Here is a 19,500-nt window from a genome sequence, read left to right on the forward strand (position 1 = left end):
GGATGCAAGTAACCTGGTGACTGTCGGGAGAGAGAGAATGGTCAGTGAAGAACATCCCTGAGACTGTTCTCCTCAATCATAAGTTGTGTTAGATACCACTGGGGTGGACAACCTGGAAAAGGAAAGCCACAGCAGTCAGTTCTCTAGCATTGAGTCTGATTCTGTAGCTCAGAAGGGAAGGATGAACAGCAGTAATAGAGAATTCACTGGTTAGGAGAACCGACGGGAAATTCTGTGGATGAGAATGAGACTCCCAGATGGCAATGTTGCCACCCAGCTGCCAGGGTCAGAAAGGTCTCCGATCAAGTCCACGGTGTTGTTGAGGGTGGGAGGCTGGTGAGAAACTAAAGGTTGTGGTCCACATACAGTCTGCAATAACGTAGGCAACTAAAGGTTGTGGTCCACATACAGTCCGCAATAACGTAGGCAACTAAAGGTTGCGGTCCACATACAGTCTGCAATAACATAGGCAGGAAAGTTGATGAGGTTCTACAAAGTGAGTTCAGTGAGTGAAAGAACAGGACCTCTAGGGTGGTGATCTCAGGACTGCTACTAGTGCCACATTCCATTGAGGCTAGAAACAGCAAGAGTAAATACAGTTTAACATGTGGCTAAGAAGATGGTGCAGAAGGGGAGGCTTCATTTTTTAATCATTGGGCTGTGTTTGAGGGAAGGTGGGACCCGTGCAAATGGGACGGCTTGTACCTGATCCGAAGGGGGAGCAATATTCTTGCTAGTGTTGCTCCAGCGGGTTTAGAGTTGATGTGGGGTGAAAGCCAGAGAGCCAGGTCAGTAAGTGGAATGGCTGTGGGGAAATTAGATGTTTACTACATGCAAAGAGCGAAACTGAACGAATGTCCTGAGTTGAGTATATTTCAATGCAAGGAGTATTCCAAGTAAGACAGAACTTAGAGCATGGATAAGCATGAGGAACTATGATGTTTTAGCCATTAGTGAGACATGGTTGTGGGAGGGGCAAGACTGGCAGCTGAATATTCTGGGGTTTTGTTGTCCTAGACATGATAGAGGGGAGTGCTTTTAAAAGTGGGGGGGGGGGTGTGGCATTATTTATCAGAGTTGTCAGAGCAGTGCTTGGAGAGGACATATTGGAGGACGTGTCTATTGAAGTAGTATGGGTGGAACTGAGCAATATGAAAGGGATGACCATGTTAATAGGTGTATATATTCAACCTCCCAAAAGTTAGCGAGATTTAAAGGAGCAAATTTTTGGGGAGCTAGCAGACAGTTGCAAGAAAAATAAGATTGTGATTTTAGCTTTCCGCATACTGACTGGGACTCCCAAGCTGTAGAAGGACTGGATGGGATAGAATTTGTCAAATATGTTCAGGAAAGTTTCCTTAATCAATTTGTAAAGACCCCAGCTAGAGTGGTTGTGATACTATATCTCCTCTTAAGGGATAATTGAATGTAGTGATCATAATTCCATTAGTTTCAAGATTATTATGGAAAAGGATAGGCCTAGTACTCTGGTTGAGATTCTAAATTGGAAAAAGGCCAATTTTGGTAGCATCAAAATAGATCTGGCAGGTTGTTTTCCAGCAAAGGGATGCTTGGTAAGTGAGAGGGCTTCAATGGTGAAACAGAGAGTACAGAATCTGTATGTTCTTGTTAGAATAAAAGGCAAGGCTAACAGGTTTAGGAACATTGGTTTTCGAGGGATATTGAGGCCCTGGTTAAGAAGAAGGATATATAATGGGCAAAAGGATGGCAAAGAACAAAAGTAATCCTCTTAATGACCAAACATCAGAATGGTCATCTATTTATGGTGCCAAAAGAAATGAGGAAAATCTGAAGTGATTTTTTTTGCATCTGTATTTACTCAGGAGACAGACACAGGATCCATAAAACTGAGGCAAATGAGCAATGAGGTCATGGACCTCATACAGGTATATGGATTACAGAAGAGGAGGTGCTTGCTATCTGAAGCAAAATAGGGTGGATAAATCCCAAGAGCCTGCTGAGGTGCCCCCTTGGATATTGAGGGATGATAGGGGCAGAAATTGCAGAGGACCTGGCAGAGATATTTAAAATATTTGGCATGGATGAGCTGTTGGAGGTCTGGAAGGTAGCAAATTTTGTTCAAGAAAGGCTCCAAGAATAAAACAGGAAATTACAGACTATTGAGCCTGATGTTAGTCATGCATAAATTATTGATATGTATTCTAAGGGACAGAGCCTGATATGGCTTTGTGCGTGATGGGGTGTAGCTAACCAATCTTATACAGTTTTTAAGAAAGTTATGAGGAAGGTTATAGAGTCACATGGAACCACAGATTAGAAACAGACCTTTTGGCCCATTAAGTCCATGTGGAAATGTTACTTTGCCTGGTCCCATTGACCTTCACCTCAACCTCACATCCATGTACTTATCTAAATTGCTCGCGTACTTCATCCGGCAGCTCGTTCCACACTCTCACCACTCTCTGAGTGAAGAAGCTCCCCCTCAGTTCCCCTGAAATATTTCACCATTCAGCCTTAACCTATGAATTTTAGTTAGTTTTAGTTTCATCCAACTCCAGAGGAAAAAGGCAGCTTGCATTTACCCTACCTATACTCCTCATAACTTTGTCTACCTCTGTCAAACCTCAATAAAGTTCTAACTTATTCATCCTTTGCCAAGAATTCAGGTCTTCAAGTCCTGGCAACATGTTCATAAATTTTCTCTGTACTCTTCTGATGTCATCTGCATAGGTTGATGAAGGATGTGTACAGTTTTGGTCTCCAAATTTGAGGAAGGACATTCTTGCTATTGAGGGCGTGCAGTGGAGGTTCACGAGATTAATTCCCGGGATGGTGGGACTGTCATATGTTGAAAGATTGGAGCGACTGGGGTCGTATACACTGGCATTTAGAAGGATGAGAGGGGATCTGATTGAAACATACAAGATTATTAAGGGATTGGACACGCTAGAGGCAGGAAACATGTTCCCGATGTCGGGGGAGTCCAGAACCAGAGGCCACAATTTAAGAATAAGGGGTAGGCCATTTAGAACGGAGTTGAGGAAAAACTTTTTCACCCAGAGAGTTGTGGATCTGTGGAATGCTCTGCCTCAGAAGGCAGTGGAGGCCAATTCTCTGGATGCTTTCAAGAAAGAGTTAGATAGAGCTCTGAAAGATAGTGGAGTCAAGGGATATGGGGAGAAGGCAGGAATGGGGTACTGATTGTGGATGATCAGCCATGATCACAGTGAACGGTGGTGCTGGCTCAAAGGGCCGAATGGCCTACTCCTGCACCTATTGTCTATTGTCTATTGAAAGATCGTGTATGTTGTCTACATGGAATTTAGCAAGATGTTTGACAGGGTCTTCTTTGAGAGGCTGGTCCAGAGAGTTGAGTTGCTTGGCATTCAGGATGAAGCAATAAATGGGATTTAGCATTGGCTCAGTGGGAAAAGACAGAGTGGTATAGATGGTTGTCTTTCTAACTGGAGGCCTGTGCCTGGTGATGTGCCGCAGAGATTGGTGTTGGATCTGTTGTTATTTATCATCTACAGTAATGATTTTAGGTGGTAATGTAGTAGATTGAATCAGCAAATTTGCAGATAACACAAAGATTAGAGGCATAGTGAACAGCAAGGAAGGCTATCAAAACTTGCAACACAATCTGGACAGCTGGAAAAATGGGCTGAAAAATACCAGGTGGAATTAATGCAGACAATTGTGAGGTGTTGCACTTTGGAGGGGAGAAATCAGGGCTTACACAGTGAGCGGTCGGGCAATGAGGAGTGTGATAGAACAGGGATCTGGGAATACAAATCCATAATTCCTTGAAAGTGGCGTCACGAATAGGTAGTGAATAGATAGGGTCATAAAGAAAGCTTCTGGCACATTAGCCTTTATAAAACCAAGTATTAAGTACAGGAGTTGGAATGCTATGTTGAAGGTGTATGTCAGTGAGGCTGAACTTGGAGTATTGCATGCGGTTCTGGTCACTGACCTACAGGAAAGATATCAATTTACTTGAAAGAGTGCAGAAAAAATTTATAAGGATGTTGCATGATTTGAGGACCAGAGTGATAGGGAAAGGTTGAATATGATGGGAGATCTTACGCAGGTAAGCAAAATTATGAGGGGCATTGACAGGGTAAATCCATGCAAGCTTTTTCCCCTGAAGTTGGGGGAGACCAGAACTAGAGGGTGATGTGAATGTGGAACAAAGTGTCAGTAGAAATGGTTGACATGGATTCAATTGCAGCATTTAAGAGAAGTTTGAATAGGTACCCAGTTAGTGGGGTATCAAGAGCTATGGGCTGGGTGCAGGTAGAAGGGACCAGACAGGAAAACAGGTCGGTGCGGACTAGATGTACCATTGGTTTTGCTTCTGTGCATTAGTGCCCCATGACTACGTAGTTGATGGTAATCAGTTTTTTTTAAAAAGAAGCTACAGTTTAATTAAGAAACAAGATTCTAAAGTAAGCAAATTTGATCAGTGAGCTAAATCAATAAAGACCATTCTAACCTGGTCAAGTAATTGGATTCCGATACGAGTAACAATTTCACTCTCATTTTCAGCAATGTGCTACAGTGAAACTTACATTATCAGTACTAATCAAGCACGTGACACTCTGCAAAGGACAGAATGCATCAAATTGTCCGTAATAATGTCCAGTAGTGGAGTTCCAGATTACATATTGGTTCTGGTCAAAGGTCAGCACATATGCTGTTGGACCCTGAAAATAAATTTGAGCAAAATTTATTAGCAAAAGGTAATTAAGTGAGAAAAGTGATCATGAGATAGCAACTAGGGAGTGCTTAAATAAAGAAAACAACAAGAAACCATTCATCTCCCCCCACCACCCTTATCTCTGCCAATCAATATCAAGGATGATCTTTTATCTCAGCTATGCTTTCCTGCACACATCTCATATTCCATTAACATTTCAAAATTTATTGATATATCTCTTGACTATACTCAGTGACCTAGCCATCTCAACTCTTTTTTTCTTGGAGAGATAATTTCAATAATTCTCTATCATCTGTTCAAAGGAATTTCCTCACCTGATCCCTTATTTTGAATTTATGTAGGAAGGGGAATTAAATCTCTATCTACCCTGTCAAAGTGCTGAATGAATTGCACATGTTTGAATTAGATTGTCACTTGTTCCTTTTTTATGATTTCTCCTATTAATTTGCCCACCATCCCACCATTTGTTAAATGTGTGGAAAATGTATTGTCATCTTTACCTGCTCAGTGAATTTTCTGCCATCATCCTGGTAGTGGTCTATATTCCACATCAGGCAGGCACCGGAGGAGCTGATCACTGTAATCAGCAAGCACGAAACAATGCACCCGAATGTCTTCCCTATCATTGTGGGGCATTTCAACCAGGCCAGCTTGAAGGAGTATCTGAACAACTGCCACCCTAGCTCTTCCTTCAGTTAGTCCTGACGAAGGGTCTCGGCCCGAAACGTCGACTGTACCTCTTCCTAGAGATGCTGCCTGGCCTGCTGGGTTCACCAGCAACTTTGATGTGTGTTACCACTAGTATGTGTGGAACCAGCAGCCAACACATTTGACCACTGTTATATGACCATCAAGAATGTGAACCATGCCATTCCGTACCCACACTTTGGAAAGTCCAATCACCTGGCTGTATTTCTATTCCCAGCATGTCGGCAAGGCGGAAACCAAAGACTGCAGCACCAGTGGTGAGGACCCAGAAGGTATGGTCAAGGGAGGAGAAGCACCTACAGGACTACTTTGAGTCAGAGGACCGAATAATATTCAGGGATCCATCTTCGAACACAGCACAGCTGTCACTGACATCAAGACCTGTGTAGCTGTGCCTTTGAGAACATACTGGACATACCCAAACCAAATTCCGTGGATGAACCAGGAGATTCATAGTCTCCTGCGGGCGAGATCTGTGGCATTCAAGACTGGTGATCTAGAACTATGCTAGAAGTCCAGGTATGACCTACAGAGGACTATTTTAAGAGCAAAAAAAAACAATTCCAGTTGAGGTTAGTGATGGAATTGGATGCACTTCAACTCTGGCAGGAGTTGCAGGCCATTACTTCCTACAAAACAAAACCTAACATCAAAAATGGCTGTGAGCTTTACACCTTTTATGCTTGCTTTGAAAGAAAGAATAAAATTACACCTGTGCAAATCCCTGCAGTATCTGCTAACCCTGTGGTCTCTGTCTCGGAGGCTGATGTCAGAACATCTTTCAGGAGGGTGAACCCTTGCAAGGTGTCAGGCTGATGCTGGAACTGATAGGGCTTTGCCAATCTATGTGGGCATGTTCAAGGACGTCTTCAATCTCTCACTACTGCAGTCGGAGGTTCCCAACCATTTCGAAAGGGCGACAATCATACCAGTGTTCAAGAAGATCAGGGCAAGCTGCCTCAATGACTATTGCCCAGTGGCACTCACAACTACTATGATGAAGTGCTTCGAGAGGTTGGTCCTGGCTACAATCAACTCCTCAGCATCAGTAAGAAAGGAATTATTTGCGGACCTCAGGAAAGGGAAGTCATGGGAACGCACACCAGTCCTCATCGAGAGGTCAGCAGAGAAAAGAGTGAGCAGCTTTAAGTTCCTGGGTGTCAACATCCCTGAAGATCTATCCTGGGTCCAACATACTGCTGCAATTACAAAGAAGGCATAACAGTGGCTATATTTCATGAGGAGTTTGAGGAGACTTGGTAGGTCACCAAAAACACTTGCAGGTACCATGGACAGCATTCCAATGGGTTGCATCATCATCTGGTATGGAGGGGCAATTAGACAGGATCAAAAAAAATCTGCAAAAAGTTATAAACTCAGCCAGCTCCATCATGGGCTCCAACTTCCCCAGCATCGAGGATACCTTCAAACGGTGATGCCTCAAAAAGGTAGCATCCATTACTAAGGACCTCCATCGCCCAGGACGTGCCCTCTTCGCATTGCTACCTTGAAGGAGGAGATACAGGAGCCTGAAGACACACACTCAACTTTTCAGGAACAGCTTCTTCCCTTCCACCATCGGATTTCTGAATGGACATTGAACACTACCTCACTGTTGTTTTCATCTCTTTTTGTAGTACTTATTTAATCTCACTTTTTTATATGTACTTTTTTGTAATTTATAGTATTTTTATTATGTATTACAATGTACTGCTGCCACAAAACAACAAACTTCATGACATATGCCAGTGATATAAAATCTGATACTGAAACTGCCAGTGAGCATTTTAACACTGAGGTTCAACCTATTTATCTTACACAAATGCTGACATAGGAAGAATGATTTTGGACGGGGAGGAGTGAAGGAATAGGCATAAATTCTCATAGGAGTCACCTTTAGGAAATGTTCTGCTTCTTCAGCAGAGATCAGCCAACAATTTGAGCTGGAAATCAAAAGGACTTTCCTGGATTATGTGTTTCTGCTTGACACCACGAGAAAGAACAAATTTAACCAAATGACAAGATACAAGTAGAGGCAAATAAATTATGCAGACTATGCAGTACTGTGATGTTGGTCCCCTTTGAGTTTGGTCATTGTTAGGGATTCAGGATTTATGGAAATATGTGGATATAAAAAGGATTATTTCAAACAAGCTCCCATCTTCAGCAAAACAAGTTCCAACGGGCAGCACAGTAGTGTAGTGGTTAGCACAATGCTTTACAGTACAGGCGACCCGGGATCAAACCACGCTGTACGAGCTTGTATGTTCTCCCCCGGGTTTCCTCCGGGTGCTCTGGTTTACTCCCACGGTCCAAAGACATACCGGTTGGTAGGGTAACTGCCTATTGTAAATTATTCCATGATTAGGCTAGGATTGAGTCAGGGATTGCTGGGTGGCGTGGCTCGAAGGGCTGGAAAAGCCTACTCTGCGCTGCATCTCAATAAATAATCTACAAGCAGTAGTAAGTATGAAATTAAAGACAGCTTAGTAATCAAATATTACAGTCTACAGAGCTCTGTGGGTCAACAGCAGGAGGTTGCTCAGGAGATAAGGGTTGCAAGTTGATATGGCCATGTGATGTTCTTGAATGAATCAGCCAAACATAAATCAATGGGACTGGGACAACTGGCCTACTTCACACTAGGCACCAGACACTTTATCGACATTTTGTAACTTTACACATTAAGCACGGTTATTTGCATATTTGTTCCATCTGTTAATAACTGGGATATTTGTGTACCCAATACTAGGTTTGGGCATCTGGGCTCTCTGCCCTCAGGAGATTTTACACTATCCTTGTGAATTACTTCATCACAACAGAGATGCCTGAACACTCAGAGGGGTGTTCTCAGTTACAGTGTGCTCCAACTGTAAATCTTGAATTCAATGGAACGTTTTATCAGACTCAAAATATCAAATGTCATTGTAGTTATCGAATTTGTACTGAATCACTAGATAATAGCATTTTTCTTAAGAGTATAAAAGTTTGATGCGGTTTTAGTTAAGTGAGTCTCTACTGAGAGGGGCAACAAGACTATGCCAGTGAACAAAACTTTATATTTTTCAGCTTCTGTCAGTTAACAGTCACAATAATCATGATTGACTTGTATCTTATTCCACCTATACATCATAGAGTTTTAGTACTCTTACAAAAATTTTAAAAAATGCAATTTCCTATCTGAAATTTTCAATTCAAGTAACCTTCAGGAGTTCTAGTTGTGAGACTAAGTCAGGTGTTCGCACCTGGGGTCCACAGACCTGTTGTTTAATGGTCCGTGGCATAAAAAAGTTTGGGAACCCTTGGACTAAGTGTTTCTGATAGTTATTAAAGGCCAGTCTCTAAAGATTAGCTTTATTTGTCACACACATCAAACCATCCTTATTGTTGGTCTGTTTCATCATTGAAACCAGTCCTCTCCGTCAACATACAAAAGAATTAATCTATTTAACCAACGTAAGCCTCTGTTCATGGTTTAATTAATTTGATATTACAATTTAAACTATAGCAATCATTACTTTAGGCAATCATTAGATACCCTGATTAAACGACTCATCTCTCTGTGGAAAGTCTACAAAACATGGTGAAGAAGAATGAACTGCATTTTACCTCAGGAATGGCTGTCCCTATCAACAAACAAGCTTTCTTTCCCAGTGCAAGGAAATAGTTACAGAGAAGAACTGCATGTTCCTCCTCATCACCAGCAAGCAAGCTCAGGAACTGCTGTTTTAATTGAAAAAAGATAGATGTTAGAATTTGAAAGAGGCTATTTAATCACTATGATTACAAAATGCATCACAACTGACTGTACAGCTGCACGGTATTGACTAACCTGTGTCACTAGTAATGGTATTCTATATTGCAATTGGATTGTATTTATATACAACACTCGAGCCTTAAAGAATATACAAAATCTACAATGGGCCAGAATTCAGCCTATTAAACAGCAATCAACATCTTTAAGGCCAACTGCTGCCATAGGTACTGAGTAAATACACATGATTTTCTGATGATTGGCCAATGCTTCAAAATAACTGAAAAACAAATGAAAAAAAAACAGAATTTGTTGTGTAACATTGTGTGCACTGCATTTCACCAAGGCTTGACCAGTACTTCCATAAACCCATGCACAAAATCAAATCTCTTATAAAATTTGCCCAGGGGTGTTTGATATGTCAATCTTTGAAAAGTGCAATGTGTGGGTTGTAGATCTATTTTGCGAAATTTGTCTCCATCATAATTTTGAAGCTAAGTAACGGAAAATTTCTTTTTCTAGCAGCCAAGGTAAAGGTGATGCAGATGAATGCAGTCATTTCTCTATTTTCAGTACTAAAAGGTCAAAGCTGAATGTATAGTCAAGTGTATGTATGCACAGGTGCAATGGAAAACTTACTTACAGTGGTGTCACACTGGTAATCAACATCAAGCATGTATTTTCCTCTGCTCCTTCTTCTCCTCTCTAACTCTTTCTTTCTCTCTCTACATCAGCCATCTTTCAGGCTTTTCACTGGGGATTCTACTTCATGCAAAATTACATGTCACAGTCCATCCTACCCAACTTCACCTTACACCACATCTCGCAAGGGCCTTTGCTTTTAAAATGAACATTCAATGCAATAATGTCATCTTGTACTTATACAGAATGACAATAGAAACGTGCCAGAATTATTTAAGAGACAACCAAGTGTGCTAAAATGGGGGTGTGCAATACAGTCTGTCACTAGTTGGAATTCATATCCAATGTGACCCACAGTTTGTTTAGTTTCTCCAACAACACTGCTCTTATAAATATATAAAATGGTAAAATCAAGAGCATAAAAATCTATAAGCAGAACAATGAAGATATAAAACTGCTTACATCTGAAGTGCACCAGAGGTCACAGACACCAGCAAAGGATATACTGTCTGGTAAGAATGGAATCAGAGAAACATAACGAGCCACCAGCTCCTAAAACACATGGGCAGATAAGATCAAGTAGCATTAATTTCCTGACACAGATCAGGATGCGAACCATTTGTGTTATGAAATAATGAAAATACAATAGATTCCAGTTCATTGAACCATCCGTTAAAACAGGACAGCTGCTCATTTGGGACTCTCTGACGCGTAATTGGAATAGGAGACTGTTGCCGAACAGTTCTAACTAATATCAATTATGTGCACTTGTTTATAACTAGTGTCAGTTGCATGTGTTTGTGTTTAAAAAGCAGTAATTTTTGTCACTGATGGTTGGCGAGAAATAAGCAGTAAAACAATTCAGAGCAACACACATCAAAGTTGCTGGTAAACGCAGCAGGTCAGGCAGCATCTCTAGGAAGAGGTACAGTCGATGTTTCGGGCCGAGACCTTTTGTCAGGACTATTGCTAAAACAATTCAGAGTTGGTTTGCTCACTGCAGTTTCAAGCATTCCTGCCTGGAGATTCCAGAAATGGTCGGGAGTGAAAATGAAACAAGTTTCGGCAAGTTGGGAACTATAAAGAATTGTAAGGTATCGATAATCACCTTGAATAATACAATGAAAATGAAGATATGGAGGATGCAACCTTTGAAAGTATTGCATGAAGGCAGTCCATTTTCTGAACTGGGTGTCTGCACTGATTTTGTTCATTTACAGTCAGTCAAAAGAACAGCAGCAAACACTGGATTGAACTTCTCTGTCGATAACTGTTAGGAATTAATACACAGATTTCTCGTACTGTAGTTATACTAGTAGTGTTCTAATTTGTTCCGTATTTCATTTAGATACATAATTTGTTACTCAGTTAAACAGTAGTTTGTCTTTCTTATACCTTTCTAACTATTTCATTGAAACTTCGGCTAACTAGAGCAGTCACTTAACTGGTCAAAGTGTACTGGTCCCGATGTGCCCCAGTTAACGGGAATCCACTGTATGATCATAGAACGTAGCACAATAAAGCACAGAAACAAACCCCTCAGCCCAGCATGTTCATGTTGACTATTTGCACTAATCCCACTTCCCAATACTTTGAAAATGAACAGGACAGCTGAGGAACAGACTGTCAAATTAAACCAAATCCCTTCTGCCTGCTCATAATTCATAGCCCTCCATCCCTTGCACATCCAGGTGCCCACCTAACAGCCTCTTAAATATAGTCCAATTAGGGATAGTCAAACAACAGGAATTCTGCAGATGCTGGAAATTCAAGCAACACACATAAAAGTTGCTGGTGAACGCAGCGGGCCAGGCAGCATCTCTAGGAAGAGAAAGGGTCTCGGCCTGAAACGTCGACTGCACCTCTTCCTAGAGATGCTGCCTGGCCTGCTGCGTTCACCAGCAACTTTTATGTGTGTTGTAGGGATAGTCAACATAGCTTTGTAAGGGGCAGGTCATGCCTCATGAACTTGATGCTTGAGCTTCAATTAGAAATTAACATTAAAATGTGCATTACTGAAGGATATAACAAAAGAAGGACTCAGTGCAAAGTGCTGATGTCATTTAAAGTTAATTGTCGAAGCTATGTCAAGCTGCCTCACAGTAATCCAAATGCTTACATTTTTTAATTAAGCAGTTTATCTCAGTAATGTCAAGTGTGGTCTCAGAATTTTCTTACTGTTATTAAGAGAATCTTATTTAGTGGTAAATAAAGGATTTATAAAATAGTGGGCAAGAAAAGAAAGAGAAGGAAACAAACTCTGGTAAAATTTTTGCTGCATTTATAAATGCTATAAATGTTGTTGGACAAACACCACAGCCAATAACAGAGTGGTCATTGCTCATCCAAATTCCTACATTAAAGTCATGCTTATAAATTCCCCATTCCTCCTCTCCTCTGACGTTGTCACCCCTCAACCCAGGAATGAGAACTAATTCTTATCATGAAGGACTTGAAACACTGACATTACTTCATCAGATCAGAAAGACTAAGCATAAAATTCAAGAGGAACATTGATAGCTTGAAAATTTTCAATATCGTTAGTAAGAAAATATCATTCAACTTGCATAGAGAATCAATGAAGAGCAGTCATCAACTGAAAAGATTAAAGGAAAATATGGCTGGTAGGTTATAGAAATCTTTTGAATGGAGGGGTTGGGGTAGAAGAATAACTTTTTCTGTAAAAAGGAAATTTGGACAATCATTTCAAATAGAAACTGATTCAGGAGAATATGGAGTGAAGGGGACAGTTTGCTCCAGCAAAAAGACAGCACGGAAATGTGAGCCAAATTGCCTCCATTTGTGCTGAGAGTTCCTATAGCTATATGACTTGAGAGGTGATAATCATAGCTGAATTATATAATAACTTTCATTTCTATATGCCCACAACATAGCAAAAAGACCCCAATATGGTACAGAAAGCATCGTTAAATCGTCTCAGGATCAAAATGTAGAGATGTTTTTGTTGAAATCTACTGTAGTTTGTCTGTATCATCTCTTTTGTTTTGACATTCCTTTGACACATTCACTCATATGGCAAAATATGTTAACTCTTTCTATGAGGAATATTTTTAAATGATGCCTGTCAACTCCCATCTGCTTTAATATTAGGTGCTTCATAAAATAAAAAAACTCACCACTGTGGCCTCAGGATTATGAGCAGACACATCCAGCAGCTCCTGGGGTGGAAATAATGGTTTAATGAACCTTGTAACAAAAACCATCTTGCCAGTGAGATCAGTAACAGTCGTAATACATCGACGATTTGGGAACTTCTTTGTGACTTCCTTCTGGAACTTGTCTGCCCTTTCCAGAAGTTTATCATCTTCCTGTGTCTCAAACTGAAAATTTCAGAAAAGTCAGAATGTTTCAGTTAGCACGAGTTACTTTTTTACGTCAGCTGTTGAATGCGCATCTGAACTAGTAAAATGTCAGAAGAACCAGTCATATAGGAATGATAAAAGAAAAATCAATCTTCCACCGTAGCAGATTTGTTTTTATCATTAAACTAATTTCTTATACAGACTTTTTCAACATATGTACTGTTCACTACCCTTGGACAAAATACAGGTTTAGACAAACATTTGATGATAATCAATTGAGATATTTGATTCTTTGCTGCAGTATTGAAAATGTTTACATTAGATGATCAAACAGGCCTGCATGGTGAGAATTACTTTACCTTTTTCAGCATCTCAGTCATCTGCAACGAAGCAGAAAAAGTAAGAGATAAAAAATAAAGACAGACATGAGATGCAAGGAGAAGAAAGATCACAGGGGTCCAGAGTACAATTATGAATTCTTTACAAATTAAAATACAAGTTCAGAATTTACAACGATGGGAACAAAATTCCATACGAAAGGCAAATACACAGAGAAATAAAAACACACTTTGGACACTTCATAACTCTGGAACATATGGGTAATAGTGATTTGCTAATCATTTTCAATAGTTGAAGAATCATGTGCAGCATATGGCCACACTTCTCCAAACATGTACTACTGCATAAAACACCTCAAGGCAGTGTAACACTAGAAAATCCTACTTCACTTAAATTATACCCACAATAATTTTTTAAATCTGATTTTTATTAATGCTCTTTTCCAACATTGTAGAGTCAATGAAATGAATCAATGTTGTAACATTATGGCAACATGGTACTAATTTAAATTACATTCTTGTCAGGACAATGGAAGAAATCCCTGTTTATTTAGTTGAATGCTACAATAGGAGCCTTTAACTACCTGATATGGAAGACTGGAACTTGGCTTATCACCTCCTGTAAAGGACAACACCTCTGACAATGAACCTCTCCTTCAGTTCTTCACTACAATGGCAGACTCATATATTATTAAATTTAAAGGTCCAAGCCTGAATCTGTCTGTTGGAAACATCGATGACCAGTGAAATAAATTCACCAACAATTGCAAAAAACCTTCAAATTATTGCATATAGCATAATGTATATTCATTGCAGACATGTCTTCAATGAGTGTATTAAATGAGAACCCCAAGTCTACCTCCAACATATTGGTGAATTGTGATGTACAATGCTGAAAAAAGAATAGGGTGATCTGGATTGTTCTGCCTCCCACCATTTTCCTTACCCAATTACACAGTTGGGAGACCCTCCCATAACACAGGACCTCACCCTGACTTTTGCAGCTGTTCCCATTCAGTAAGCTCCTACTGGGGGAACTGTGCGACATGAAGAGCTCACCAGTTCTGGCACAGAAAATTTATGGCACGAGGTATATATTAATTGTACAAATTATTGTTACACTGGAATCAAAAAAGAAATTCATATTTTGATAAATCAACTTTAATAAATGCCTTTCTTTTCTTATTTCATGCTAATATCCATACATGAAGCCTACTCTGCAATACAGTAACTGATCCACAAAATTAGCTGTGCAGTCAGACTCTCAAGTTTTCTGTTCCCCTGCTCTGACGTTCTCTTAGCTCTATGTTCCTCAGTTCAATCATAAACGAAGTCGCTTCTGTGTGACTGAATTTTACTGATGTCTTAAATATGCTTGCTATCTTACAGTATACGTGCCTTGTGCTGTGTGTGACTGTTGGTATTGTGTTTTGCACCTTGGCCCCGGAGTAGTACTATTTCGTTTGGCTGTATTCATGGATATTCATGTATGGTTGAATGACAATTAAACTTGAACTTGCACCTTAACTATTCCTGAAATCTGGCAAGAAGTTAATTCATTTAGACCCTCACTCAAAAGAATCTGAAATAAATCTCAGACTGATATTTCAGTTTTCCTTTCCAAAGTAGTTATTTGACCTTGAATGCCAAACCAAAAACAATAACAGAGGGTATTTTGGATTCTGAAAAGTAAGTAAATAATTATTCAAAATACAGTGCAGATTTGGAGCTGGTTTATGTTTTACCTAGTATAAAGTTTGTAGAATTAAAGAGTTTTATTTTGTGCCATTATTATTTAGTTTGGCATTCAAGTTGATTGTAACTTTTGGTTTCACATATGTGATGAGGATTTTTGCATCGTGCTCTCCTCCTCACTCTGCTTCTAAATCTTTTTATCTCATTCGAGCAATTTGTTATCCATCTACCTTTGTTCTTTTTTTTAAAAACACCTCCACTCAATACAACTGCTCTTTAATTGGCCTGGTTAAGTATCCATGTGAGGATAAATTCAACATTCATGTTGTAGGGACTAATGTGAAGCCGTTCCTCAGGATTTATGTTTATGACTGTTAATACCTGACACATTGTGTTGAGACAGGGCTTGGAGTGTTGTGTACTTTCCTTATAATAAAGGCTTATTCTTGCATTGGAGAGTGGGAGGTGCGGGTGAGAACAAAAGGGACAGATGGTGAAGGAAATGACAGAGAGTGAAGGGGAGAGAGGAGGAGGAGAGGTGATTGGGGGGGAGATAGAGAGGGAGAGAAAGATACTGACTGAGGAAGAGAAATCATGGAATTATTGAATATTGGGGCAGTTTGCGGATGGGAGTGTGCTCTGTTTAGGTACATGGTATGCTGTTGGGAGCAATGCAGAGTTTTTTCGCTCCACAGAGGACACTGGGTTTGTGAACAATTTCAATAGTTTCTACATTGCTTGATCTGGTTTTACCAGTTCTGGATTTGGATGGTGTGATGAGCTTTGAATCAGAAATGATTAAACCTGATCTAATTATAAACAACAAGCTAAATGGTTTCTCACAATTAAGCTGACTAAGCTCTATACTTCAATAATTAATTTACAAAACAGAAGGAAAACTAGTGTTGTTGCAAAAAAAAAAGGGATTTAGAAGAACTTTTATTCATTTCAGTTTACTTCTGGTTTCTAAAAGAAGTTGTGCATTATCCTATCACATCTTATTTAATGGTGACGTGACCCTAATGAATCAGAATGATGTGCTTCAAGGAACAATTTTCCTTTAATGTGTGTTGAGACAAATGTTCTATCGTCCGGTCCTGCAATGTAAAGAAATCCTGTAGAGAGGGCAGAGGAGCGACCTATTGAAGTTTGTCATAGACAAACACAGATCTCTGTGAGAGGCCGCCTCAAGACATGAGACAAAATGGCAAGCATTGGTTTGGTAAAGTATTGTAAATTATCTCTCTACGAGCTCATATTCTTTCCAGCCTGGATAAGGTTACAGAGCTTGAGGAACTCTAAGGAAAAATAAACTGTACGTGCCATGAAAAGATATTGCATGGAAGTCCCAATTATACCTAACATCAAACTTGCACATTGCTCTTTTTTCTTCTTAACTTGAGTGCCTGCAGAGTGCACTAATTATAATTTGAAAACAGCTCAACTCTTGAACTATTTTGACACCTCTGGAAAACATCTGCATTTAAACACTTTCATTTGACTTCAACTTGACATTGCAAATGGAAGACCTAACAAAGTCTGGCAAGGACGCTGAAGACAATCTCGATGGAAGCAATTTTAAATTTAGAATGTACACTACCTTTTCAATTACAGCTTCTCCAGGTACAAGATGAGGCTCAACAGTAATGAAGAGAGACAAATATGACCCTTCACTTAATCTCCGAACTGCCTCCCATCCTCTTTCACTGGCTAGATTACGCTCTTTGCTGTACCCTAGAAGTACCGGGGGTGTATTAATTCTGAAGGTTCCATCAATCTGTAAAGCAAATCATTTTATTACTTGCCCAATAAAATCTACTGCTAAATTGCCCAGTTATAAAGTGGGGTTTGAAGAGAAAACGTTGTTAATCTCTGAGCAAATTGTGCACAAACTCTCAACAAATAGCAATGAGATGAAAGAACAAGGTTGATTTTTAAAACACAAGAAATTTTGCAGATGCTGGAAATCTACAGCAACACACACAAAATGCTGGAGGAACTCAGCAGGTCAGGCAGCATCTATGGAAATAATTAACCAGTTGACGTTTCGGGCCAAGACCTTTCTTCAGGGCTGGAAAGGAAGTGGGAACATGCCAGTATAAAAAGGGGTGTGTGGAGAAAACGGGGAAGGAGGATAGCTAGACATTTATACGTGAAGCTAGGTGGGTAGGAGAAGTATAGAGAGGAGTTATAGAGAGGAGTTACAGGCAGGTGGTCACACCGGGGCCATGGGAGGCAGACAAGTGGGTCACGGTTAGTAAGGGGAAGAGGCAGGTAATAGAGTACCCCAGTGGCTGTGCCCATTGACAATAGGTACTCCTGTTTGAGTACTGTTGGGGGGAGGGACAGCTTACCCCGGGGAAGCGAGAGTCCGACCCTGTAGCTCAGAAGGTTACGGAAAGGAAGAGGAGGACAGTAGTAATAGGGGACTCGATAGTAAGGGGGTCAGATAGGCGATTCTGTGGACGCAGTACAGAAACCCGGATGGTAGTTTGCCTCCCTGGTGCCAGGGTCCGGGATATTTCTGATCATGTCCAAGATATCCTGAAGTAGGAGGGTGAGGAGCCAGAGGTCGTGGTACAGATAGGTACCAGTGACATAGGTAGGAAAAGGGAAGAGGTCCTGAAAGGAGAATATAGGGAGTTAGGAATAGAGTTGAGAAAAAGGACTGCGAAGGTAGTAATCTCGGGATTACTGCCTGTGCTACGCGACAGTGAGAGTAGGAATACAATGAGGTGGAGGATAAATGCGTGGCTGAGGGATTGGAGCAGGGGGCAGGGATTCAAGTTTTTGGATCATTGGGACCTCTTTTGGCGCAGGCATGACCTGTACAAAAAGGACAGGTTACACTTGAATCCTAGGGGGACCAACATCCTGGCAGGGAGATTTGCGAGGGCTACTGAGGTGACTTTAAACTAGAATGGTTGGGGGGGGTGGGAATCAAATTAAAAAGACTAGGAGAGAGGAGGTTAGTTCACAACAGGGGGATGGGAACAAGTGCAGAGAGACAGAGGTATAAGGGCTAAGAATGTTGTAAAGCAAGCCTGAAGGCTTTTTCTGTCAATGCAAGGAGCATTTGTAATAAGGTGGATGAATTAAAAGTGCAGATTGTTATTAATGAATATGATATAGTTGGGATCACAGAGACATGGCTCCAGGGTGACCAAGGATGGGAGCTCAGCATTCAGGGATATTCAATATTCAGGAGGGATAGACATGAAAGAAAAGGAGGTGGGGTAGCATTGCTGGTTAGAGAGGAGATTAACGCAATAGAAAGGAAGGACATTTGCCGGGAGGATATGGAATCGATATGGGTGGAGCTGCATAACACTAAGGGGCAGAAAATGCAGGTGGGAGTTGTATACAGGTCACCTAAAAGTAGTAGTGAGGTTGGGGATGGCATTAAACAGGAAATTAGAAATGCGTGCAATAAAGGAACACCAGTTATAATGGGTGACTTCAATCTACATATAGATTGGGTGAACCAATTGGTAAGGGTGCTGAGGAAGAGGATTTCTTGGAATGCATACAGGATGATTTTTTGAACCAACATGTCGAGGAACCAACTAGGGAGCAGGCCATTCTAGATTGGGTATTGCGCAATGAGGAAGGGTTAATTAGCAATCTTATCACGAGAGGCCCCTTGGGTAAGAGTGACCATAATATGGTGGAATTCTTCATTAAGTGGAGAATGACATAGTTAATTCAGAAACAAAGGTTCTGAACTTAAAGAAGGGTAACTTTGAAGGCATGAGATGTGAATTAGCTAAGATACACTAGCAAATGATACTTAAAGGGTTGACAGTGGATATGCAATGGCAAGCATTTAAAGATCGCATGGATGAACTACAACAATTGTTCATCCCAGTTTAGCAAAAGCATAAATCAGGGAAGGTAGTGCACCTGTGGCTGACAAGGGAAATTAGGGATAGTATCAATTCCAAAGAAGAAACATACAAATTAGCCAGAAAAAGCGGCTCACCTGAGGACTGGGGGAAATTCAGAGTCCAGCAGAGGAGGACAAAGGGTTTAATTAGGAAAGGGAAAAGAGATTATGAGAGAAAACTGGCAGGGAACATAAAAACTGACTGTAAAAGCTTCTATAGATACGTGAAAAGCAAAAGATTGGTTAAGACAAATGTAGGTCCCTTACAGACAGAATCAGGTGAATTGATTATGGGGAACAAGGACATGGCAGACCAATTGAATAACTACTTTGGTTCTGTCTTCACTAAGGAGGACATAAATAATCTTCCAGAAATAGTAGGGGACAGAGGGTCTAGTGAGATGGAGGAACTGAGGGAAATACATGTTAGTAGGGAAGTGGTGTTAGGT

The 19,500-nt window shown here is 40.5% G+C and overlaps 1 protein-coding gene across 2 annotated transcripts in view; it reads right to left on the reverse strand.

Annotated features, from left to right (window-relative positions):
• Positions 1–19,500, reverse strand: part of cc2d2a (coiled-coil and C2 domain containing 2A) — a 163,361-nt gene that overhangs the window by 11,174 nt on the left and 132,687 nt on the right. The window contains exons 31-36 of one of the 2 annotated variants that reach the window (XM_063043415.1): positions 16,766–16,942; positions 13,492–13,512; positions 12,947–13,150; positions 10,272–10,361; positions 9,023–9,136; positions 4,557–4,691 (exon numbers count right to left, since the gene is read on the reverse strand). In XM_063043415.1, coding sequence (XP_062899485.1) covers positions 4,557–4,691; positions 9,023–9,136; positions 10,272–10,361; positions 12,947–13,150; positions 13,492–13,512; positions 16,766–16,942 — 741 coding nt within the window. The remainder of the gene's footprint in view (positions 1–4,556; positions 4,692–9,022; positions 9,137–10,271; positions 10,362–12,946; positions 13,151–13,491; positions 13,513–16,765; positions 16,943–19,500) is intronic. The other variant, XM_063043416.1, reaches the window with a different exon arrangement.

The sequence above is a fragment of the Mobula hypostoma genome, chromosome 3 (assembly GCF_963921235.1).
Source record: "Mobula hypostoma chromosome 3, sMobHyp1.1, whole genome shotgun sequence".
Lineage (NCBI taxonomy): Eukaryota > Metazoa > Chordata > Chondrichthyes > Myliobatiformes > Myliobatidae > Mobula > Mobula hypostoma.